General features: G+C 33.7%; 3 protein-coding genes across 5 annotated transcripts in view; 1 reads left to right on the top strand and 2 right to left on the bottom strand.

Moving 5' to 3' along the window:
- Positions 1 to 627: 627 nt before the first annotated feature.
- On the bottom strand, positions 628 to 3,761 carry LOC132548589 (DNA-directed RNA polymerase II subunit RPB9-like). Its single transcript, XM_060212453.1, has 5 exons — positions 3,652 to 3,761; positions 2,981 to 3,035; positions 2,492 to 2,565; positions 1,800 to 1,926; positions 628 to 1,016 (listed from the first exon to the last, which is right to left on the bottom strand). Exons 1-5 carry the CDS (start codon positions 3,714 to 3,716, stop codon positions 954 to 956), a joined length of 384 nt encoding a protein of 127 aa, XP_060068436.1. The 5' UTR covers positions 3,717 to 3,761; the 3' UTR covers positions 628 to 953.
- Positions 3,762 to 3,989: 228 nt separating this feature from the next.
- Positions 3,990 to 17,187, top strand: LOC132548607 (saccharopine dehydrogenase-like oxidoreductase). Its single transcript, XM_060212475.1, has 12 exons — positions 3,990 to 4,260; positions 6,087 to 6,193; positions 7,338 to 7,418; positions 9,206 to 9,335; positions 11,454 to 11,503; positions 12,556 to 12,686; positions 12,918 to 13,035; positions 14,020 to 14,139; positions 14,505 to 14,561; positions 15,083 to 15,206; positions 16,163 to 16,244; positions 16,523 to 17,187. The coding sequence occupies exons 1-12, from the start codon at positions 4,086 to 4,088 to the stop codon at positions 16,617 to 16,619; spliced, it is 1,272 nt and encodes a 423-aa protein (XP_060068458.1). The 5' UTR covers positions 3,990 to 4,085; the 3' UTR covers positions 16,620 to 17,187.
- The window catches only part of LOC132548605 (HHIP-like protein 1), a 31,979-nt gene continuing 18,703 nt past the window's right edge, over positions 11,835 to 25,110 (bottom strand). Inside the window, exons 8-9 of one of the 3 annotated variants that reach the window (XM_060212474.1) lie at positions 24,869 to 24,951; positions 11,835 to 12,518 (exon numbers count right to left, since the gene is read on the bottom strand). In XM_060212474.1, coding sequence (XP_060068457.1) covers positions 12,514 to 12,518; positions 24,869 to 24,951 — 88 coding nt within the window. In that variant the 3' untranslated portion in view covers positions 11,835 to 12,513. Of the gene's footprint in view, positions 12,519 to 18,843; positions 20,425 to 21,256; positions 24,952 to 25,110 lie in introns of those variants that run through there. The other 2 variants (XM_060212472.1, XM_060212473.1) reach the window with 2 other exon arrangements.

Here is a 25,110-nt window from a genome sequence, read left to right as displayed (position 1 = left end):
TGTGTATAATGTAGTTGTGTTGTCATAGTTTTTTATATACATTTGTAAATCAGTGAAGCGCTGTGTGGTACTGTTACCCAAATGTAGAACGACAAGTGTCTTATGTCTTGGGCTGTATGTCTCTGGACTATCCCTGTCTAACTTGGAGCTAGGATATTCCTTTTTTGTCCCATCTGTCTATCACTTCAAACTCTTGTCAACAAGTTGAAACCTGTATTTTCATTTTTCAAATTTTTACTTTTAGTTTTCATGTCTGGTTCTGTCTTGTTTTATCAACATCTAAGTGGGCTCTCTAGGGATGACAAGTTAAATTCCAAATTTAGTGACTGTAATCTGTCTGAAACATGAAATCATCCATCATATTCTAGTTCTTAATATGTTAAAGGTTTATTACAATGCATCTTAAACTAGTCTACCAGACCAATGACTAGCAACCTTTTGCAGATGGTGAGACTACAGAATACCATTACAACTAGATAAGTAGTCTGTCATTATCATATATACCTATATTTCTACACATAAATTATTTCTTCAATAGATGAGTGGTCGGTCTTTATGACGAACACCAATATACAATTTAACCCTACTACAGTTGTATGGAGACCATTTATACAGACAAAACAAATCTTTGATCGAGAAAGTTTCATTTATTTTTCTTCTACATGATCAACATACGTTTTCTCTCATTCTTACACTCTTGATTCAAATGAAACAAATTAAATCAAATTCCCATGAAAGAATAAGTCATATTAGAAACAAAAATTTGAAAAAAAATGACTGAAATATGAACAACATACATGACTCAGTGAAAGCATCCTCAAATATTTAAACAATTCAAATTTTTCATCTTTTCAATTCTCCTTCTAAACTTAAAGTCCAGATAATTTCCATTTTTCCATCTTTTCATTTTCACCATCTGACAAAACTTAAAAAAGTCCATAAAATAAAACCATTTATTCAGTCCACCGATGAACACACTGCTGATTGGTGCATACATAGTACAGTCGCATTCCCTCCTGTAAAACAAAATGTACAGAGATAATTTTATCTTTGTTCTGTATCACATGCATAAGTTGCAGAATTTAAGTAATTTATCTTCGATAAATAACGAGGCATAACTTCCACTAGAATGAGTGGAATAAACATCCAGGAGTATTAACTGAAGACTGTTACTGTTAAATCTTAGTTTTCTGTACCAAAACCCTTTATCACACCAATCCTTGGGAATGAAGAGCTGGACTAAAATACTAAAGTGACTATTCGAATGACAGGAAACGAAAAAAATATAGATTCACCGTAATGCTATGGCCGATGATTAAAACATTCAAATTTTTTATTTTTTGTTCTTTTTATCCCCAAACTATCATTTATGACAGACGACTTTTACATATAACTATGTGAAGGGAGATAATCCAGTATGGCTGACGCAGACCTCGGGAATGATAACCCCAAGAATGGCATGTTCCTGCGTATAATGCACACCCCCATTTTGACCCAACAGTTTTAGCTTGAAAAAGTGCGCACTATATGCGGAAACTTACAGTATATGAAACTAAGCATCAAAAGACTTCCGGACCATTTATTGATGATGTGGTCAGATGGAACAACCATTCAGATCAAATATGGTGATTTTCATTAACTTATCTAAATATGTTTCAGAGTTGTTTATAAGAAATAAAACAAAAGTTTAGTATTTCACTGATATTTTCGATGAAACATTTCTAAATGCCAGAGCACTCCCAACAATTCACATTGATGGAACAGGTAAAACATTTAACACATGCTGACAGTAAACATACCTCTGCTTTTGTACTGTGTGATTGGAAGAATACAGATTCTTTGTGGTTACACTTGGGACAAACATGGTCTTCTGTTCGTGGGAGAGTAGGGTCCGCAATCACATCACCGATGATTTGTGTCAACTCACTACACGAATAAAATAATCATGCAAATATCAAACTTTGACAAATTAATCTAACATGCTTATTTTTGTTTAAAGAAAAGACAGGTAAAACTTTTCCACATGTATTTATAACTAGTTCCATTGGACTTGTGTTTAATCAGAACTGGAATTGTCCATGCTGGATTTGTACAGGTCCTTCTTCATTAAGATTTAACTCAGATAAAGGACGGGACAGAGTTTTTTTCATCAACTTTGGAATTGGCATCGTCAGTTTCATTGCTGTCTTACTTATTTTGCATAAATATTGGATTTTTTCAATTGAGAATGAAGCCCATTACAATGGCTCCTTGAAAAAAAGACCATATAAAAAAAGCTATACAGTTGAATAAAGTATTGAAGTCTACATTTAAAGATAAACCATTGTTATGTTCAAGGGAAACACAACTTCTTACTGCTTTGATATAAAAATTGTAACACACTTCATTTCTAACATGAAAAGAAATCAGAGATCTACAGGTATACTAATTTTGAATCCAATATTTTTTCTGATCAATAAATCATACAAGAATATTTCTTAGTATTACTTACTCAACCTCATGTGTAATTTTGTTGACGTATATACAAGGATTGTCTGCAATCTGTTGATAGTCACAGTTTCTGCACTGAGGAAAAAAAAGAGAAAAAATTGCTCATAAAATACTTTTCCTGATTATGATTATCATACAACAGTAACCAGTTTTCTTATCTATATTTATCATACGGTTTTAATCTGATTATCATCAAAATGTCAATGTAAAAGTGTTTTTCCACCCCAGTATGATTCAGATATAATTTGCATGAAAAATTTTAGTATTAGCTAACCTACAAAGGTTTCCAAATGTTCATGCCCTGTTTTTCATCATATTTTTTCCCCTTAATTTTATTTTATTTACTTGAAGCTGGAAATAAATGCAGAGGAATGGTTGTCTATACAGCACTTTTTCGGGATGTATTTGGGTGTTAGAAATAAAAATACTTTTACCATATTACTACAAAGGTCCCAAATAAACTACATATATGTCACTGATTAGTACTTACAGCATAAACCATGATTCTTTTTTCTTTATCTTCTTTGGGATACAACATGTTGTTGCTGTATAAAACACAAACACATTGTATCAAAATTCAAATTACATTGTTTTATATAATAAAGTTAAAGTGGGGACAAGAACATCCACTCACTTGAAATGATACATTAAAACTTATTCTCCTACCGCTTTTCTGTTTATCAATTTCTGGTTCTCAAAATATGAAATGTAGAAGTTGGTCACTACACTGTAATTAACGAACTGAGGATGTAGGTTAAATTTGATTTGGGGGATGAAGACTTTGTGGAGGGAGAAGTATAAATATTGTGAGTGAAAGAAATTTCCCTTCAGTTGAAGTAGTAGGCATTCAAATCAATTGAAAGATGTCGACTACCTAGTTTGAAGCCCAGCTGCGGGCCTAGTGTCATTTTTCATTTCTCTTTCGTTGTTTTACAGTTTAGTTTATTTTTACCGTAACAGTAAGCAGATGGTATAACTGTAACGAGTAATTGATGCTGTATCAGATAATTCATGACGCGTGTAAGGATTGTATATCATATATATACAGTATATATATATGCCAACCAATTGTTAGTTTCGTTAACATTCAAAAGCTTTCTGGTGATAATTTCAACAAAAGTCGTTGGTGTTTTTCACTTTAAATAAAAACAATTCTTGTACCATTCTTTACAAAATCTTATCCCAACAAAACCTGGCCCATCGTCGTGATTTTCGTACAGGTCCATGATTTCAGCTGCTCAGAGCACGAACATTGCGAAACAAAGTGCAAAAACCGGAAATGTCCAAAATATAATGTTGTCACTTACGCTAAACAAAATAAAAATATGTATCTATGATATAAGGAAGCTATAATCAGTAAAACTATAGTAAAGTAACAATCAATCTAAACGTTAACTTCTTTGTAATAAATACGAGCAGGAATTTGGAATTTTGCAATTGTTTTGTACTCAATTGTTAGGAACGTAAGCGACAAATGTGGATAGACGGAATCTGTGTCCCGTGCAGGTAGGCCTAGTGCAAATTGGCAAACAGACAAGAAGCACGCGCGCAGTTTTGGGTTTAAACACAGTAGTTTTGGTCTTATCTAAAGGGAAATGGCTACAGACAGGTATGATGTTGTTGTCTTTGGTGCATCTGGTTTCACTGGCCAGTTCGTTGTTGAAGAAGTCGCCCGAATAGCAGACGAAGAGCGAGGTCTGACGTGGGCTATTGCCGGCAGGACCATGGGTAAAATGCAGAAAGTTCTGGAACAGGCTTCTAAAAAGACAGGTAAGCATGTCAGATGTTAAAAAACAAATCAACTATACATCTTTTATAATTTGGATCTTGAATTAATAGCTGTCATGAATTGAAAAATAAAATGAAAGAACTGTAGTGTTGCAGCAGAATTTTAACCACGCCCCTTTTGGCATGATTGACTTCCATGTTCACTCAGCGAATGAATCATCTTCTTTTTTTTAAATTTGGCCATTGCAATTGTATACGTGTAACATACCACCTCATATACTACCACCATTGGCGAAAACATATATTTTCTACCTACATTGTTAGCAAAAAAATCTTTCAAGTGTAGTTATTCAACAGTTCAATGCACATGCATATTAACTTATTGATATTTGCAACATATAGACATGCATCTACCTGCCTACCTTGATTGCTATCCGTCTATTTCATGTCAGCAAAGAGAAAAACATGCGCATTTTCATATTTCACTGTTGAGTGTGCTAACTTAGGTTTTTATATATATATATGTGTGTGTGGATAATATATATCTAGTTGTATTGAAATATTTATACCCTGAGAAGTCCACATTTAGACAGATAAATAATGACAATTCATATAAAAAAATCTCCTTTTCTAGAGATACAATATCTGTCTATTGATATGCTGATAAAGTTTGCTTGCAAAACCATCTTTTAAAGGGCACGTTGGATATTTATTACAGTTGCACTATATCATGTATGAGTTGGTTGCAGATTCTTTCAGAATAAATGCCTTGAGGGTGAAAAAGAATGTAAGGAATAATAGGGGATAAATTCATATTAGACATTTAGAAAAAGTTAAAGGGATCATGACACCTTACCAGATATGATGAGGAGTAGGTAAGGCTAGGTATGAAAAAGTGGTAAATATTTAAATGGCTATTCTTTATAATGTATTATGAAGGTAGAGATTAACATGGATTTAGAACATAGCAACTTTTTACTAAAGGAATCCAGTGTTGTTTAAGAGGTATTTTAATAGTTCTCAAACTTTGACGTTTATCAGACTGGTGTCATTGTGCCTTTTGTGTATTTTGATATTTTCTCTGTCTCCGTGGTAACATTGTCAGAAATACATAATTTACCTTTGCCAGCTTTCAAGGCTTTAACTTTAACAGAAACATTCTCTACAAAACTTTGTATGCATTCCAGACTAGTGTCATGGCAAGATTTCTTTTTGTTGTTTTATCTATTACCATGGAAACAAGGTCAGAACTACAAAGTTAAGTGTTTACAAGCTTTTCTAGACTGGAACTTCAAAAGTGTTCTGCTGATCTGCTCAATTAAATTACAATGCAGGGTTTTTTCCATAATTTTGTTAGTAGTAGGCTGTGTAGTGAAAGTAGGAGGCTGGGCCTGTCGTGTACGTGTGGTCGTGTATGGAACATCATTACGGAACTGGATTGGTGTAGGCGGCCAAATGATCAAAGTAGCCGGTCAAATTGGCCGGTGACCAGCTCTTATGGAAAACCCTGCAATGTATATCTTCTTTAGAGTAATACAAACTTCTGGTAGTCATGTATGATCATCTAGCAGTTGAGTCATGTTTAAGATATTAGCTATCATTGAACATTACAAATGGTCAAAACAGTTTCTTTAGCAATGATATTCTTGATTATATGACTGTGATCCTCGTTCACAAGTAAAAAATACTGAAAACTGTTTACAGCTGCAAAAATGGTCTAAACAACAGAATATTTTTTTGCAAAATTCATTCACATGCATCCATTTTCAGATTGAATAGTTTGACATCAAAGGTTAAAGTTATTTTATCATTGTATAGCTGAAAATAGAGGACAAGAATAATTTGAATCATCTATATCTGTTAAACAGGAAAAGAATTAGACAGCATACCAGTGCTGATAGCTGACACTAGCAATGAAACCTCAATGGTGGAGATGTGTAAACAGGCCAAGATCATACTCAACTGTGTCGGCCCAGTAAGTCTTATATTCACTCAGCATCATCAGATCATGTAAAGTTGATATCTAGAAAGCCTCCGAGACCCCTGGCTTACTATTCTGACACTCAACGGATCAAGCTAAAAAGAAGTATGCTGACCCATATGCATTGTCACAACAGTAATACAATGTTCAGCCAGTTAACCCTTTATTACCAGCGTTGAGGTAACAATAGTGTGGTAAAAGTCTGTAACAAGAAACGAAGAGAATGGACATTATGAAATCGACGAAAACCTAAACGAACCTTATCCTTATCGTATCTCACAATGCAATCTTTTACAGATATGGGCTTCCATTTACATAGAAAATTCGCACAATCTGAATAGACTATTATAGGCAAATACCAAATAAATCGTAGAAAATCTCGACAGTTACACCTTAATAAATTCTAAACATTGTCCGTGTATTCATTTAGCTGTGAAATCACCACATATAAAGTTCAAATTAACGTCATGAAGGATCCATTCACCAAAACACGTTCGTTGGTAAACAGTAACAAAGTTCAGTTATTTTCATTGGCAGCGATCGGAACGCAATCAAATCACATCCTAAGCATGAAAAGTAATCATTTTTTCCAAACTTTACAATACTCACACCGTGGTCGCTGCAAGTTGTGCAAACGTTGTGATTTCCTATCACCGCACATACGCAAAACGTTGACTAAACGAACACATATGAGTTCCACAAAGGGAGATAATCTCCTAAACCTACGGAAGCCGTGCTGATTAATTGCATAAACAAGTTCTCATAACTTAGCAGTATATTGCTGCTAGTATTTACCAGGGTTACAATATGTAGATGTATACATGTGTAATTTGATAAAATCCATTAGGTGCCATGTAAGTGATTTCTTTTAATGTTGAATATATGCACATCCCTGAAAATGTTTACATAAATTTTAAGATTAAATTGTATCATTGGTTCACAGGGACTTGGCTAAATCCTCAATGTATGGTCACTATATTTATCATAAGAAAAGGTTAGAGGCACGATTAGTGTCATGTCGTTGTGGGTAATGTGTATGGATGAAAAGAGCTTTATTTACATTAATGTAAACATAATTACACAGTTTTAGTTTCATTCCAATAAATCAGAGACTATGCATATTAAATTTTTTTTTCAGTATCGTTTCCATGGTGAGATGATGGTAAAAGCTGCTATAGAGGGAGGGGCAAGTCATTTGGATATCAGTGGAGAACCACAGGTAAAGAATATGTCATTAACATACAGGTACATTCATAGGCAAGTGAAACTAAAGTGTATTCGTTGTCCTTAAATCAGTTTAATTATTGTTCAGGGCTTTCCTCCAGTTACTAATACCTTACAGTTCATTAAAACCAAACTGCTACACTTTCATCACTTGAAAATCAAGACAAAGATCAAAATCACGTTTCACATATAGAATGACTATTTTTTTTTTAGCCCTATTATTTGAAGACCCATGATTCTGATTAATTGTATAAACAACACTTTTCATACACATGTACCTATAAGTTTATTAGCTGTGTTTCACATTCCTCTTTCATGACATATAAATAATAACGACAGACACATTCACTGGTCAAAGGTTAGCTGGCTCTGTTGGATTTGATAAACTTCTTTAATTTGATGTATCATTGGGCATGTATAGGTCATACCAGAGAAAGTTTAGTGCATGGTATGCCTCCCTGAAAACGGACAGAACTTAATAGGGGATATATTTGAGTAAAATACTTCTTCCATTCACATAAAGGTAGTTCTGAAGCTTGAGTGAAATTGTATACAATATGTTACATAAATAGATGGCAAGACTTTCCATTTAGCAGAAGATTGGTGCTTTTTTTTTTAGGATAAAGATGAAAATTTCAGGGCACTGTCTGATGTTAAAATCATGTGTCCATATGTAGATTTCTCTTGGTTCCAATTTGTGGCTCTTTTGATTTTTTGACAGACCAGAAGAATAAAAAAAACTGACAGGTGACCACCTTGGATAGTTATCACTATTTCCTCAGGTGTATAACTTTCTCAAGTGTCTTATGAAGGTTACCTCTTAGTCCCTAGTGGTGCCCCATTAACTTTGAGTATGAAACTGATCAACAAAACAAAATGGCTGAAAGATGATTATATTGGATTTATTTATATGCAAGATTTGAATTTTATTTTTTAAAGCACTTGGTATATCTTTCTGAAAAAAGGAAAATTTGGACAAGAAAAAAGTAGTAAAATAGTTTGTTATTTTTTGGGAAGTACTCTAAGGATATATTTAACAAGTTCCTTCTTGATTCCTTTCAGTTTTGAGTCTGATCAGGAAAACAAAATGGCTGACATCTTTTCCATCTGAGATTTTGTTATCACTATTTATTGGGAAGTAATAGATGGATAATTCTCAAATATCATTTGTATGTTCTACATGATCTCGAGCATAGTTGTACAATTGTTTATTTTGGATAAAAAAAACAACATAGCTGACTAATGTCCAGTTTGTATGTGATAGTTAATTATCTTTGTTGCTATTTCTTGAGAGGAACTTCAGAGCAGATGTGGAAACAAGACAAACAAGGACCACATCAAATTTATAAAGAACAAATAAAGATCTTACCATAGGGCTGACCAAGATCCTGTTAGGATCTTTTATTAAAAATCTTTCTCCTCAGCTCTAATAAATAATTTTGACTACATTTGTGCTGGAGCAGTCATGGGTGAAGGGGATTGTATGTTGTTTGAAGGTTTGTCCCTTTTAGGGGAGAGCCTAATTGGGAAGATGGGATGAGGTCAGATCAGATGTTAACTATGTTTTTAACCATGAAATGAAAATTTTATAAATGATTGCTAAAATATCATTGAGTGATACCGGGTCTCTAGGAATCTTGTACCGGATACAATATTGTATTGTAACAATACTGACAGTGATACACAGATATATAATAATGGTAATCTATTAATGATTGAATGATGTTGTTTGATTAAAATAAATAGAGAAACTTTGACATTATAGAGTGATTTTCTCTGCAGTATCTGGAGAACATGCAACTCAAGTACCACAACAAAGCCAAAGAGAATGGTGTTTATGTCATCGGAGCTTGTGGCTTTGACAGTATTCCGGCAGAAATGGGCGTGGTCTATGTCAACAGACAGTTCAATGGTAATCAATATTGCATTGTTATCAATTAGTTTTGTCATGGCTTCTATCCTGTTGTGACAAGGTCAAAAGGTACACTTTTTAATAATTTTGTGGATTTTTATCAATCATCATTTTACACTCAAAAGTTTGAGAATACTTCAAACATGTTCCATTTTCAGGATGCAAGCATCAAGTTAACTGAAAATGTTTAGGTCAACATCAGATTGTTGAAATAACTCTTTGCCCATGGTCTGTGGTCCATTCATAAACAATCTTTGTTGTTGCTATTTCTTGAGATGTCCTGGAGGGGCATTTCTGGAACTTCACATGTAAGTTTCCTTCTGTCCCTAGTTATACCCATTTGGATATCAATTTATTCAAATTTGTCTGAAACATCAGTAGAGGTGGGCAATTAATTCATAAATTCAGAAAGTTGATTTAACCCTAGGGACTTAGGGATGGGAATCCAAATCAGGAAGCTTGACAATGTTTTACTCCAAAACACTCCTCCTTCTAAATGCCAGGGTAGATTTAAGCCAATCTTTTCTTGAATCATTAATAGGGAGTGGTAATTATATCAAAAGTACTTAAAGTGATCCTGAGATTGTACTGGTCAAATCTTATTTTTTCGTTTTGGTCCAAAATCCAACATGTATATTTTTGAACAAATAGTCTGAACTACTTTTCGAGTTTCCTTCACATCATTGACAAAATTTGGGAGTTTAATTTGTTAAGGAAAAGAAAGTGATGTCAGGTTATTTTTTAGCCTGATCAAAATTTCAACCACAGCAACCATTTTGTTACATGATTACGCATCTGTTTTTCATGTACAAAACTTAACATTTATGAGCTAATGAAACTTTTAAGGTATGTTCAGAATTTTGATTCATCAAATTTGCCAGACCACCAACTACAAATTCTATGGTTTGTCCATCCATTCATAGATTGTTAGATGTCAGTAAAGGGCCATGGCCCTCTTGTTTCAGAAGTACTTGAGAGATATTTTCTAAGCTTAACGGTTTCCCTTGGTCCAAGGTTGCCTATTTAATGTTGTGTAAGCTCAAGAAATGTCTCACCAGGCCATCTTGGATTTTGATGTTGGAGTTTGTTATCACTATTTCTCCGATCTCTCTTAGATTTCCAATGTAGGATTCCCTTGTTATCAAATTATTAGGAGAAAAAGGGAAATGTAGAGAAAAGATCAGTCTTGCAGAGAACCAACAAAAATCATTTCATGACGAGATCTCTCTTGGATCTCTGTTTATTTAAAAATCTTACTACTCTGAAAAGTTTTATTTCTTATTCATTTTAATAAGCTAAACTCTAGTAATCAAAAACAATATGCATTGCACAATGCTGATAAGGTCTCTGTGGATATATTCAAAATTACTCAGTATAGCTCTCTGCTGTTCCAATTAAACATGAACAAAATTACTTTCAGCAAAGAATCAGTATAGCTCTCTGCTGTTCCAATTAAACATCTTACTTTCAGCAAAGAATCAGTATAGCTCTCTGCTGTTCCAATTAAACATGAACAAAATTACTTTCAGCAAAGAATCAGTATAGCTCTCTGCTGTTCCAATTAAACATGAACAAAATTACTTTCAGCAAAGAATCAGTATAGCTCTCTGCTGTTCCAATTAAACATGAACAAAATTACTTTCAGCAAAGAATCAGTATAGCTCTCTGCTGTTCCAATTAAACAGGAACAAAATTACTTTCAGCAAAGAATCAGTATAGCTCTCTGCTGTTCCAATTAAACAGGAACAAAATTACTTTCAGCAAAGAATCAGCATTTGAAATGAGCTGATTAAGTGTTAACTATCAATTATTGTTACGACAAAATATGAAATTCCAAGAAAATTTATTGGTAGAAATTCTTGTGGTGTGGAATAATCTGGTCATATCATATAGGTGTACTAGTCAACCCTGCCCTCATAAAAGGTGGCTAGTGCAGGTGAAAGGATGAGCAGAGATTCATTCAGGAAGCAAAGTTAACATTCAGTATACATATTGTTAGTGAAACATCAAATTTATCTCTGAAAAAAAAATAGATATTAAAATGATAAGTAAACAGAATACAAATAGTAAGGTATGTACATTATGTATTTGTTATTTTACAGAAATTTTTAATTTCAGGTGAAGTAAATTCTGTGGAGAGTTACCTGGATATTATGTCAGGACCTGAAGTAAGTATTGCATATACATTTTCTGTAGTAGCTGGTTCACTGAGTCAGATCATGACTGCAGCACAAGAATGTAACTTCCTTGTTGAGTACTGTTGTGGTCATATGTCAGCATACAAAATGCAATATTCTGCATGCGCTTGAGATGGACAAAATTGAAAACTGTTAATAAAAGTCACCAATTTTTTTGTTATCCTTTAAAAAATGTGATTTTTTTTTATGGAATGAAAAAAAACCCCAGCGTGTTAGGTTTATTTCAGATTGAAGCAGTCAAAACTATTACAGCAATGTGACAATGTTTTCCTTTTCTGAATAATTGCCATCAACTCCGTAGATGCTCTCCTTTCTTTTCTCAAAAGTAATTTGCATTTGATTGTCTGCATGTGAACATTTTTTCGGCCAACTGCTGATTTTCTAGTCTGATTTCAACAAAGCATGCATGGCAGACATATCGTTTTACTGCTTAGCTGGTATGGTAGATGTATTTTTCATTTTCAGCAAATGTTGATCAGTTCATAACATCTTTGCACTTTAAATGTATCAAACAATTCCTCCTACATATGTGTACTATATCAGCACTAACGGTAGTTTCAAATTTCTAATCAATTCTTTTATTAGGATTGATTTTTAAAAATTTTAATCACTAATATAGGAGTTACTTCCCTTCCAACACCAGATATTTTCCAAAGTGTCTTCTTTTTTGCCAAGGTACCTGTAGTTTAAAAATGTACTGATTTGAAGATACTTTCATTACTCATCTACAAGAATATGAGAAGTAGATGTGGTCAGTTTCTGTCTCACCCTTATTTGTTATCCAATGTGCTCTTTGTTCTGTGTTTACTGTCCAAGGTTTGTCTTGCATCATTTTTGCTTCTAACCATCATTTTCCCTTCTAAGGGAGTCACAGGTAATACAGGGACGCTGGAGTCTGCCATACATGGTTTTGCTCATGCCAGTGAACTGAAATCCCTCCGCAAATCCCTGTTTCCAGAATCACTGCCTCGGTTTAAACATCAGGCTACAAAAAGGTAAATATTTAAACTTATCTTTGGCAGGGACTGGTTTTAAACACTGGTACTCTTGAATCAGCTGTCCATGGAGTAGCACATTTCAGTGAACTAAAGTCCTTGAGGAGATCTCTGTACCCAGAGCGCCTCCCACCATCCAAACACAAGCCTACCAAAAGGTATCAACTTTATATTTTTTGTTATTGTGGGAAAAACAATATCAAATGAGCAGAATCAATAAATGTAAATGATATATATCCAGTTAGTTTTTAAAACCAGATAAATATTGAAATAGGATATGAAATATATTACTGTAGGACCAAGTGCATTTAATGACTTTGTTTAGAGTTCATGAGAATGCACAAGAAACATGGCTTGAGGCATTAATTGTTATGCATTCCATTTTCCAGAGGGGCAGTGTTCAAGAGTGAAGTACTTGGAAAATATTGTATGCCGTTTTTGGGCAGTGACAAATCTGTGGTGTACAGATCACAGCGCTACAAACATGATGTCCTCAAACAGAGGCCGGTCAGTATACATAACTGTATGCATTTGGGAAGAAAACTTAAGTGATGATTTAGTTGCAATTGGTAAAAGTTATTTTATAATTTTCATGATCATACACAAATACCAGAAAGTGACATGAAACTTATAAAGAATGTCTGAGAGGCATGGCTACTTGCTACAAGCCAGTACCAAGCCTTGTCACAGGAGTAAACGCTGGCCCAGGCATGCAACAGATTCAGCCCAAATGTAGTATAATTGTGTTTCTTTGTCATGCCTAGCAGTTGTATGCTGGCAATTATCAACTGTATTTCTATTAAGTAGCCTTGAATAGTATTTGTTGCAGTGTAAGAACAGACTCCAGTGTAACAGAAATTAATGATATGGTGATCTTGGTCTGTGTTGTTGTTGAAAAAAGGATGGTATTTGCCTATAAAATTGTCTATTTTTAATACTTCACTCAGCCCAAGGGGAAAAAAATTGAGCAAATTCTTTAAAATCCTTCTCTCCTGTAGAAATCATTTGATTTTGTCTAAATTTGGTCTGAAGCATTCTTGGGTGAAAGGAAAATCAAATTTTTATAGATTGTTGGTCTTGTTGTAGAAATCCTACATCTTCTGTAGCAATTATTTGATTTTGCCCAAATTTGGTCTACACATCCCTGAGTAAATTAAAATCATTTTTGTGTACATGATGGTGGTAGGCCCCATTGGATGGAAAAGGGCAGAACCCGTTCAAAGAGAAAAGAAGAAAAATTCTTTAAATTCTATGTAGGAATAGCAGGATTCTATTTCAATTTGGTATGAAGCATGAATTGTTTGACATAGAGGTGTTGTTGAATGGGGAAACAGATAGAGTGTGTGCTGTGTGTTTAGAACTTTAGAATTTCTTTTCGTTTAGTCTTGATGAAGCAATTTCAGCCAAACAAAGCCAGAGGAGTGATACATGCTCTGTATGCCTTTCTTTATGACATGTCCTACATGCACAAACCTGTCACTTCAATTACAGATACAGTTCTCGCCCTACATGGTGCAGAAAGGCTTGCTGAGTGTGGTGGGAAGCATCTTATTTGGTCTCCTCTTTGTTGTCATGACGAGTTTTCGTCTGGGACAGACTTTACTCATGAAGGTCAGTTTATGATAACAAAGGGCACCAGTGTAATAAATCATTGTGATTACAAAGTGTTGTACAAATGAAAAGTTATACTTATCAAGTATATGCTATCAGTTAGCATTTTGGCAATTTTGGAAAAATAATGACTATGATGTGAAAATTGAAATATGGCTAAAAATTTGAAGCAATTTCTTGCTTACAAAAAGTCTACTGAAGTTTACTCTACGTTTAACTCTGAAAAGGCTAAAATCAATCAGAGAGTCAAAAAAAAAAGTTCTCTTTTCGTAATATGAGCTGTTGTATGGACATATAAAGTTGAGAATATTTAGTGTTAATATAATGAAGAGTTGTTCATTAGAAAATACTCGCTCATTTTTCAGTATCCCTCATTTTTCACGGCTGGATTTTTCAAGAAAGGAGGCCCAACAAAAAGTCAGGTAATTGCTGTGTAAATCTGAGGGTGATGACAGTCAGGGTCACAAAGCACCATGGTTAATGTAAAAGAAAATCTCGTTCCTGAACAACTGGATATATATATATATAATTTTAAAAGATAAAAACTTTGTGTATCCTATATACAGAGAAAATGAATCACTTAACATGACAAACAAATATATCACTAACGTTTTCAGGCCTCGCGGCCATCTTCAGGTGATTACATTACATGTACACTGTACGTTATGTAATGTAATCACCTGAAGATAGCTGCGAGGCCTGAAAACGTTAGTGATATATTTGTTTGTCATGTTAAGTGATTCATTTGCTCTCTCTCTATATATATATATAGATTTTTATCAGATTATATAAATATAGTCTGTACATTACCTGGAGAATAGTTACAATAACTCCCTAAATTTTTTCTGATGTGACTCGTAACACACTTGGATTGCTGTTTCTACATTAAGTCTGAGTGAATATTTTTATTCTAGATCTTGTATTTTGTCCATACTGTTTGCAGATTGAAAACACTAGCTTTAAGATGACATTTGTTGCCAAAGGATGGAGCAAAAAACTAGAGGATCCGTTATCTGACCCGGAGGAAAAACCCGATACTATTCTCACTGCCAAGGTTGCAGGACCAGGTCAGTCAAGGTCACAAGGCACCATGGTTATTTAGGTTACAACTGTATATCATTGTTTGGTTTCTGTAAGGTATTGCCAAGGGAGATAACTGAGCTGTTTACTGTAAAATAAGAAATTTTAGTGCTTATTTAATATTAGCGATTTCCATGCATAGCCATTGAAGCACTAGATATATATATGATCTCTAAAATTTCCATTATGCTTGAAACGGATCAACGGAAATTGGAAAATTTATTAACACCAATAATTTGTACAATGGTCAAGTAACACAATGTCTGATGGCTTGGACAGTCTTAATTTTACAACACTTCCAATACATAAACTCCCTTTCACCTGTGAATGTTTGTTGGATGGTGACTCAGTTGAGAACAGATATGAATTTCAAGCATTTGTTATGGTGTGTTGTTTTTTTTAATGTTACAAAAAAAATTTATTATCAAATGGTTGTCCGTTCATATCTCCCATCATCTATGATCAATCTGCCCTTTCTCCATCTGTCAGTCCTTAAACAATTTTTAACTTTGCTATTTCTTCAAAGTAGGGGCAGACTTTCTTAAATTTCATTTGTACTGATAGATTCCCTGTGGTCAGTCAAACAGCTGAGGTTTTTTATCGCTGGCTCGGAATGTATTATATGGACCCAACATCATTGCCCTTGGTTGTTCCAGTTCAGTTACACTCAGGATTTTGATACATATAAAGTTTATGACTCTCTTTAATTTCATGATGTAATGAATCGTCTCTAATTTTATCTGTAAATTGGTCTTGTGTAACACTGAATTTTAGAGTCTGATCTCCACGGACCTGCATCAGTATTTGGGTTAATAACATATTCTGGAGTCAGATATTACGACTAATATTACTGAGTCATTGAGAAATATTTCAATCTTTTGTCAAATTGTGTTGACAAGTTAACACTGAACAAAAGTAATGTTAACATTAACCTTTGTTACAGAACTTGGCTACATAACAACACCAATTTGTATGGTTCAGTGTGCTCTGGTGATTCTCAAGGAGGCTGATAAACTCCCTAAAGAGTAAGTGTATGGTTGTCATTGGTTACCAAGAATGCAGACAAACAAATGAATGTTAATTGTTGTTTTCTCAAGAAATCTGAGAACCTGTCAAAACAAGAAACATGAAATTGTGTTTAGAATACGGGTAAAACTTGATTGTTGTGCCCCTCAAGAATGGTTTTGTTCTCAATGAGATAGTAAAAAAATCCCAAAGATTGAGTGAAGGTGTGATGAATATTCAAGGAAATGTATAAACTGCCAAGGAGAAAATAATTGACACATTTTTTCTTTTCTTACAGTGGTGGTGTGTATCCACCTGGAGCAGCATTCCAGGATACCAGTCTGATAGAGAGACTCCACAAACACAATGTCACCTTCTCAGAGGTCAAGGACTAAAACAAAGGCCACCTCAGAGGTCAAGGACTAAACCAAAGGTCACCATACAGCAGTCAGCATTACACTTGGCCTGTAAATTTTTTCAGTGACAAACTGCTGTAAGGATCAATAACCATGACAATATCACACAAATTTTAAGACACTATGAACAAAAGTTGATATACACATATGTGTAGGACACAAGTGGGTCCTAGTAATTTTTGTGAAATTCATGAAGTAATGAACAAAGTTAATGTGACACATGTTGTATATATCTGTTCTTTTGAATCACCTGCATCTTTTGTTTACAAAGTGAGACAATTTTCCTTGTTAAATCTTTTCACATTGTGTGTGGGCTTTTTTTTTCATTCATTAGTATTATACTGCTTTCAATATTTGAACTTACACTAATGCTTGTTGTTATTTCTTATTGTGATTTTTTTTTATTTCTAATAACTTTTTTATTTAGATAATATTTCTAACTTATATATAAATGAAATTCTTCGGATTTAAATCTTAAATCCTGGTAATTAATATGTTGTATTTGGATTTGTTATTAAATACTGTTTATTGGTGATTCATTATATATCGTATCCAACACAAGTTTTTATAAAAATTTCACAAGATTTCATGAAATGGAATTCTTAAATCTTAGAAGAATGTCTTTTTTCATACTATGATACCACAATTGTTTCCCCCGACTTGCACCGCCAATAAAAAAAGATCTATTGTGTATTACACAAGTGACAAATACACAAAAATGTTACACGGGTGAATTCACTATGTAACAGGTGATTGTTGTGATGAAAAGTAATGTAATGCACTAAATTTCTACACTATGAGGAATGATTTAGCCATCATGTATGTGAACCCATGACCTCTACACATCATTCTAGTTGGGATATCTTTAAAAAGACCCTTGAATTGTAAACATCACTCTAGCAGTGATGTTCGTGGATTCATGACTCATACAGGAGAGTTTAGATTCATACACACCAGATTCTTTTGATAAATTTTTTTGGGAAAGTAGTTGATAATGATACAATCCTGATTTACTGCTATATATTTAGTCCCCTGATCTTGTTGAAAAAAAAATACATATTTAGAATATAATTCCATTGATGAGGACCAACTTAAGTATATTTGTAACCCCCATAATTTATTATATATATTTTAAAAGGACATATTTCTAAATATCCACCTGTCCCATCAGTTGGACTCTCCTATTGTGATATTTTTACAATTAAAGCACTTCCTGAAGTGTGTCTACAATATTCTGTTCCCTACATTACAGTGACCATTAAAGACCCATCCATAAAAATCTTTTTGTAAAGATTCAAACTTTCTATGCAAACTGCCTAGTATTGTATGTGATAAAATTGAATTGCTTATAGTGAAACTATAACCTTTCATGTGTTAAATTCATTGTTACTTACAGTACTAATAAGATCAAGTGTGTTTCCCAATTCTTGTGATATGCTGCTCTTTGTGTACCAGCTGATGTACACAGATATTTATATATGTATTTAACTACAATAATTGTAATAAAATTATATTTCATACACAAACACGTTTGTTTCATTGTCTTCCGCAGAATTGTCTCTCTGTCCGGAGTGTTGAATGGTCTTCCCATGATACTACATACAGTTATTTAAATTCATGTCTCAAACAAATACCAGAGGGAAAATATGTCAATAAATGATGGAAGGAGTAGGAGGGCAATCTATCTCAATCAGTAAATCTGTGTACTCTGCTGCCTTTTTTGGTCGAGTGTCAAGTCTGGATATTGCAGTTGCTTTATATGTTCAAGTGTTTGTGTCTATAGTTAGGGGATGTAACTCATGTGGTGTCTTATCAGAGTATAAACTTGTCAGGAACTGTTTAATTATCAGATATGTGTAATTCTTTATCATATGAAAATGGCTTAAAAATTTGAACTTTATTTGTCAAATACATCAATTGCATCAGGAACTTGTGGGTTTAAAAAGTGTTATGTTTCAGAATGTATCTTGTCACTTCAACCAAATTTGAGACTGGTCCATCTTGATATCCAGGAGGGGACGGGTCACTAACTTTTCAATTCAGAATGCATGCTGACGCACTTATGGCCTTTGAGATTAGTTACAGGGGCTGTTGACACATCTGGGACACTAGGTATCACCCAACACGTAACAAATAAAGAATACCACAATATTCTAAACTATACCTTACAATTCTTCATTAACAGAACACAAGGACAACATCACTCAGAAAAGTAAACCTTTACTGGTGTCTCTCCTAAAACAAAATTCCATTTGATATAAAATATAGTATACAAATGGAAGGTTTAAAATATCTGGTAATTTACCCAAGCTTCTCCAGGTTACAAAAAGGTAAAATTTAGCTACATTTGACTTGCTCTTCCATTTGAAACCTTAAAAAAATATATCAAAAACAAAAGCACTTCAGTAGAAATGGAAATTTTTCGCCACTTATTACAAAATTGAACCAAGATAAATGTTAATGGCATTCAATGTTGATACTCAAGGTTACTTATAATGTAGCATATAAAAATAATGAAAATCTAAATGTACATGTATTAATGATCTGATCTAATTATAAACATCATTTGATAAAATTGCATAACACAACTGACAGTTCCTAGGGGTTGTAATCCAACTTATTGTTCATAAGGCTGCCGTTCAAAGGTGTTTATCCAGAGAAAACATTTGTAAGAAGTTGATGAAACCATCATTAATCGAGATGAAACAAAAATGCCTACTTTAACTGAACTTTGGTAGTTCTCTCAAAATATCTAATCAAACCTATTTATAAATGATTACCTTTTAGATATACACCATATTGATCAGACTATGTACTCTATACCAATGTGCGGTATTAAGCTTGCCAACATCTAGTGCTGTTCAGTTGAATAACAAACAAGTGAGATTGGCCCGCCCCTGACTATTGAGATGGTGACAATATATCAAGGGCCCCCCCATTGTCCCTTGTGAAGAGTAACGTTTGAGTTTGGCTTCCTATTGGTGTTCAGTTCTTTTTTTACCAAATCTCACATCTTAATAAAATCCATACTTCTGGCAAAAAGAATTTCCTCTTCGTGATGCACATAACTTTCGAAAAATGGTCCGAGATTCAATTGAAAATCTTTCTTGTGATAATTGAAAGTTTAACTTGTGCTTTCTTCTTTTTTCTGATCTGCGTTGTGCCTGTGACCTCCTCAATGACCTTGCAGTACTTCTTCCTTCATTCGATTGCTGTCGGACCCTTGATCTCCCAGACAGCCTGGAGACACTTTTTCTTTTCTGGTAATTATATCTGCGTGGTAGTCCATGTGATGACTGAATCCGTGAAAGATCTCCAGCTAATGGACTTGGTACTGTCTGTGAGGAAGTAGATCTCGACCGATTTCTTTGTGTTCTTGATCCTCCTGATGAGGATGTTTCTGTCCTTGACCTAGAAGGCGCTTGCGTTCTTGGTCTAACAGGAAGTGTTTCCGTAACTGACCTTTGAGTCGTTTCAGTGGTACTTCTTGCTGGTATATCTGTTGACACAGCTGGTATTGGAGTTGTTAGTGTCTCCGTTATTGTAGAAGTCTCTGGTGTTGTCGATTGGCTTCGAGATTCTGATCTCTGTCTGGATTCTGTTCTTGATGTGTCTTTTGTCCCAGATCTATTTCTATGTCTTGGCCTTGACCTTGACCTTGACCTTGATCTTGATCTCGATCTCGATCTTGATCTCGATCTTGATCGTGACGATGATCTTGACTGTGATATACGAGACCTTCTTCTTCCTTGGGATGTGTTTATTCTAGATGAAGATCTGGATCCTATTATGAAGATGGATATGTTTTGAGTTTGGATACTAGGTATGAGATAATCATCCTTCCTTATATGGATATGTGCCGTGCATGTTAGATAGATATTTAGTCGTTCACAAACTTGCATGGCATGAGTTAGTCTTTTATAAAAATCATTTCAAATTAGCATTAACATGGTAGGCCAATATTTCTAACATTCACAAAGCAATTACGAGTGCACTGTTTAAGGAGTCATTTTCATCGATGATATACCTACACATGACAGAATGCACATCCAAACAACTGAGATACGCTTCATTCTATCGTGACCTTAAGTTCTCTAGTCTAAGATACAAGATCAAACTTTTGGTATAAACGATCTGTAGGATACCTGCATTTTTGAGACAATATACCTTCCAACACTTAAGAGGAAAATTGTTAAATTTCTGCTCAACAACTTCAAATTTCATCGTTGATATTCTACATTGTAAAAGAATGAACTGTTGCGATGCAAAAATATCACAACTGTTACCAAAATGAAAAACTTCTTAACTTTACGAATTTTCGTTATCGCATGGATATTCCAGGTAAGAGTTACATTTTAATGATGGTTTATGCACATATTACATAATTCATATGTATAAAAATAATATTAACATCACATATGTACATTACATAGCAATTACATTACAACACTATAGAGACCATATCAAATGGTTTCCTGATGAATATGACACATAATTCATGAATATGATATTATATACCTATAACTTCCCATTGAACATTACCTGGTATATATTTCACAAGTATGAAAGAATATCAATAATTTTCATGAGTGCATATCATAACTGAATAATTTAGGTATACCAAGATATTCTTTATTATGATTGTATGGTATGCAAAAGAAACCCATTAAAATTTCTTTTAATATTTCTAAATAAAATACATGGGCTGTCAGAGATGGGTAATGCTCAAAGAATTGGACAAAATTAAAGTATGAAAAATAACAAAGGGCTATATGATTCTTGTGCAATGCCCTTCTTCTCATTGAGATCTATCTACCTATGATGTTTCATGTTGATACCCCTTACATTTAGTGGATTTAAGGATGAAAAATAACAAAGGGCAATAACTCTTAAATTATGCAAATATGTGATGGTTCTTGTGCACTGCACTTCTCCTTGTTGAAGTTTTATGTTGAAACCTTTGTAGTTTTTGTGTTATGCTCTAGACAAAATTATGACAGATGAACAGACAGACAGACAGACAAAGCGTGAACTATGTGCTCTCCCTTCAAGGAGCATAAAAAAAGGACAAGGGAAACATAGCCTAAAATGCTGGAATCAACAGCGTAATCTTTGACATCATATTGAACCATATTTATCTGGTAATAAGCCTAGGTCTTGCTATTGCTGTAAATATCATTAACAATAGTTATTGTTCTCCAATAAACTTAACCTTTGACATTTGAGTCAGATTTGGTATCTTGTAGGCTTATTGTAAGATAAATACAGTAATATGACAGTATGCTTAACAACAAGACAGTGCAAATTTAGATTAGCCGCTTCATGCAGTATTCTACTTACTTTTGTTGTTTGTTAGGAATGGCTTACGAAACCTTAGTCAATATGAATTTAAATAGAGACAAGTACCATGTATGGAGCAGATCTTGCGTAAATCAATCATACTCCAACTTCATTTACTTTTGAATAGAAAACTTGGTAAATTTCAACGCAACAAATAGAAGCCTCAGTTTTATAAAACTACAATTCATCAAAGAGAGTAAATACAAAAATATATCACATACATTTGTATATAAACACATCAAATACTAGAATATGTATCCTGCATCACTGTACAATTGTACAAGTACAATGGATCACGTCATACTAGCACTTTGAATTACTGCATAAAACATTTAATACATCATATCACTATGTACTACATTAAGGTAAACATGGTATCACTTCATAGAAGCAAATTATAACATTGTATCACATAGTGGTAAATTGTATGGTCTGTAATGTGCAAATGCTAGAACATTGTACTACATACGAGAACATTGTGTCACTTTGTAATAACATATTTCAGTTACACAGTGTATGCTACATATTGGTATATTGTATTACTATATACACTATACATGTACAATGTACCACTATATACAATATTAAAACATAATAAAACTACATACAAATACATTGTAATACTACATACAAATACATTGTATCACTATGTTACCACTACATACCAATACATTGTATTACTATGTTACCACTACATACCAATACATTATACCACTAAATACTGATATATTGTATCACTATGTTACCACTACATACTAATACATGATATCACTATGTTACCACTACATACCAATACATTATACCACTACATATTAATACATTGTATCATTATGTTACCACTACATACTAATACATTGTATTAATATGTTACCACTACATACCAATACATTATACCACTACATAATAATATATTGTATCACTACATACTAATACATTGTATCACTATGTTACCACTACATACCAATACATTATACCACTACACTGTACCACTACATACTAATACATTGTATCACTGTTACCACTACATACCAATACATTATACCACTACATACTAATACAATGTATTACTGTTACCACAACATACAAATACATTGTATCACTATGTTACCACTACATACAAATACATTGTATTACTATGTTACCACTACATACCAATACATTATACCACTACATACCAATACATTGTATCACTATGTTACCACTACATACCAATACATTGTATTACTATGTTACCACTACATACCAATACATTATACCACTACATACTAATACATTGTATTATTATGTTTCCACTACATACTAGTACATTGTATCACTATGTTACCACCACATACTAATACATTGTACCACTATGTTACCACTACATACTCTATGTTGTACCACTACATACTAATACATTTAACTATGAGTGGTATGGTAGACAATGATATATTGTATCACTATGTACACTACACATAAACATTGTGATAGTTCATATAACTGCTATGTATTACTATACATTGGAACAGACATAAACTACATTACATTCAAAGTACAGCTATCTCCTGCCTCATTCAATGTAGAATTTACAAGCGCTGATACATGACTGAACTATTAGAGGTATATTATGTGAATCACTTAAGTAGAGATGAGAAGACTACAACATGAACTCATTAGATTTATAGATATCTTCTTATATGACCTATGTGACCTTGACCTCTGACCACTAACTTTGAAAGTCAATTGGGTTTGAATAAAAGATTTTCTCTAAACTGGTATGTTCTACATGGACAGACAGAAACAGATGACGTAGAATGTGAGGTATGATGCTAAAGTTCCTCTGCAACTCATTACAAGGGGATAACGATGGTGAAAGCAAACACTGCCAAACACTAACAAGTGTATTTGTCCTAACCAGATCAATTCACATTAAAAAGCCAAAGCATTACTTAAAAAACTTGTTAAAAAACTAAAATTCTGACCACTTCAATGAAAAAATGAAGTCCTTGCAGAAAAACAAATTTAAGAAATGGAGCCTCCTTATGGCTGATTTAATAATCCATGTCACTGACCTGATGAAATCATGTTTTGATAAATATTTCATTGCTTACCTATAAAAAGATGATTTTCTAAATTTTTCGACGACAATGTCTGTTAAATAAGAAGTTTGATAATCTCAGTTTTGTCTGGTATCACACCAAGGCTATATCACTCACAAAAACATCAAAATCATAATAATACCATTAACATATCAAGATAAAAATGTGTGACTGCGCACATCTGTTATTAACCTAAAACGTACGTAATTAATTTGCATACCAATTTGTTGGCAGTAATGAGCAGGGTTAGTAAGAAGCTGTATCTCCCGAAGATACCCCAACAGAATAAGGTATGTCTGGCTGGAGCAGCAGTGGTTTAACTTGCAAGAGACAGATGTGACAAGCACATGCTCAAAACTGTTGTAGGCTTTAGACATACAGCCTGATACGTCAACATTTTTTATATTGACAAAGTATACATATATTCAGGTAATTTGAAGAATTGGAAATCCACTTCTTTGACCGTCAAAGAACTGACTTCACTCCTCACTATAAATATGTCCTTAGTGAAATGTTAGTGGGTTCCTACCCATTGAGTTTGGAGTGTTTGTCTAATAAGGCTGAGGTTTTAGGTTTAATTCCCAGCGAAAGAAATACTGATCTCTGTTAAATACAGACAATACTGTCCTGTGAGAAGGTTAGAGTCCTCAGGATATCAGTTTTAAACTGATTCTAACATTCATGTTGAACATGATGCAATTTTTCTCTAGAACAAGGCAAACAGTAGAAATGTTCCAATGGCGACTATGGATGAATGAACATGCAAGGGTAGGGCAGCAAACATGCCACAGTGTTGTCCGCCTGACGTACCATGTCTGTACAAGGTCGTGTTCACGCGACGAGTGTCATACTCCTCATGGCGAGCAGATCTACAATCGTCTGGGTTACCTCTCCTGCAAAAACAAACTCACTCTTGCAAAAAAAAAACCCATGTTGACCTACATAACTAAATATTTCACATATTGATCTTCACAACAAACACAATAACTTTTTTTTAATATTACAAAATAACAAAATATATCAATACATCCAAATGTATTGACTTTACGCCA

The sequence above is a fragment of the Ylistrum balloti genome, unplaced genomic scaffold, assembly GCF_031769215.1.
Source record: "Ylistrum balloti isolate Yb309-2 unplaced genomic scaffold, AGI_CSIRO_Ybal_v1 Utg370018, whole genome shotgun sequence".
NCBI lineage: Eukaryota > Metazoa > Mollusca > Bivalvia > Pectinida > Pectinidae > Ylistrum > Ylistrum balloti.
The sequence above is the reverse complement of the archived record's forward strand: the minus strand, read 5'-3'. Positions and strand labels throughout refer to the sequence as shown.

Bases quoted from the DNA above. Each gene is read 5' to 3' on its own strand.
- LOC132548607 (XM_060212475.1), top strand. From the start codon at position 4,086: ATGGCTACAGACAGGTATGATGTTGTTGTCTTTGGTGCATCTGGTTTC. The intron at 14,140-14,504 runs GTCAGTTTATGA...CTCATTTTTCAG, and splicing joins GACAGACTTTACTCATGAAG to TATCCCTCATTTTTCACGGC. The intron at 16,245-16,522 runs GTAAGTGTATGG...CTTTTCTTACAG, and splicing joins GCTGATAAACTCCCTAAAGA to TGGTGGTGTGTATCCACCTG.
- LOC132548589 (XM_060212453.1), bottom strand. From the start codon at position 3,716: ATGGACCTGTACGAAAATCACGACGATGGGCCAGGTTTTGTTGGGATA. The intron at 3,036-3,651 runs GTACAAGAATTG...TGTTTTATACAG, and splicing joins ATAAGATTTTGTAAAGAATG to CAACAACATGTTGTATCCCA. The intron at 1,927-2,491 runs GTAAGTAATACT...TTATTCGTGTAG, and splicing joins AAAATTACACATGAGGTTGA to TGAGTTGACACAAATCATCG.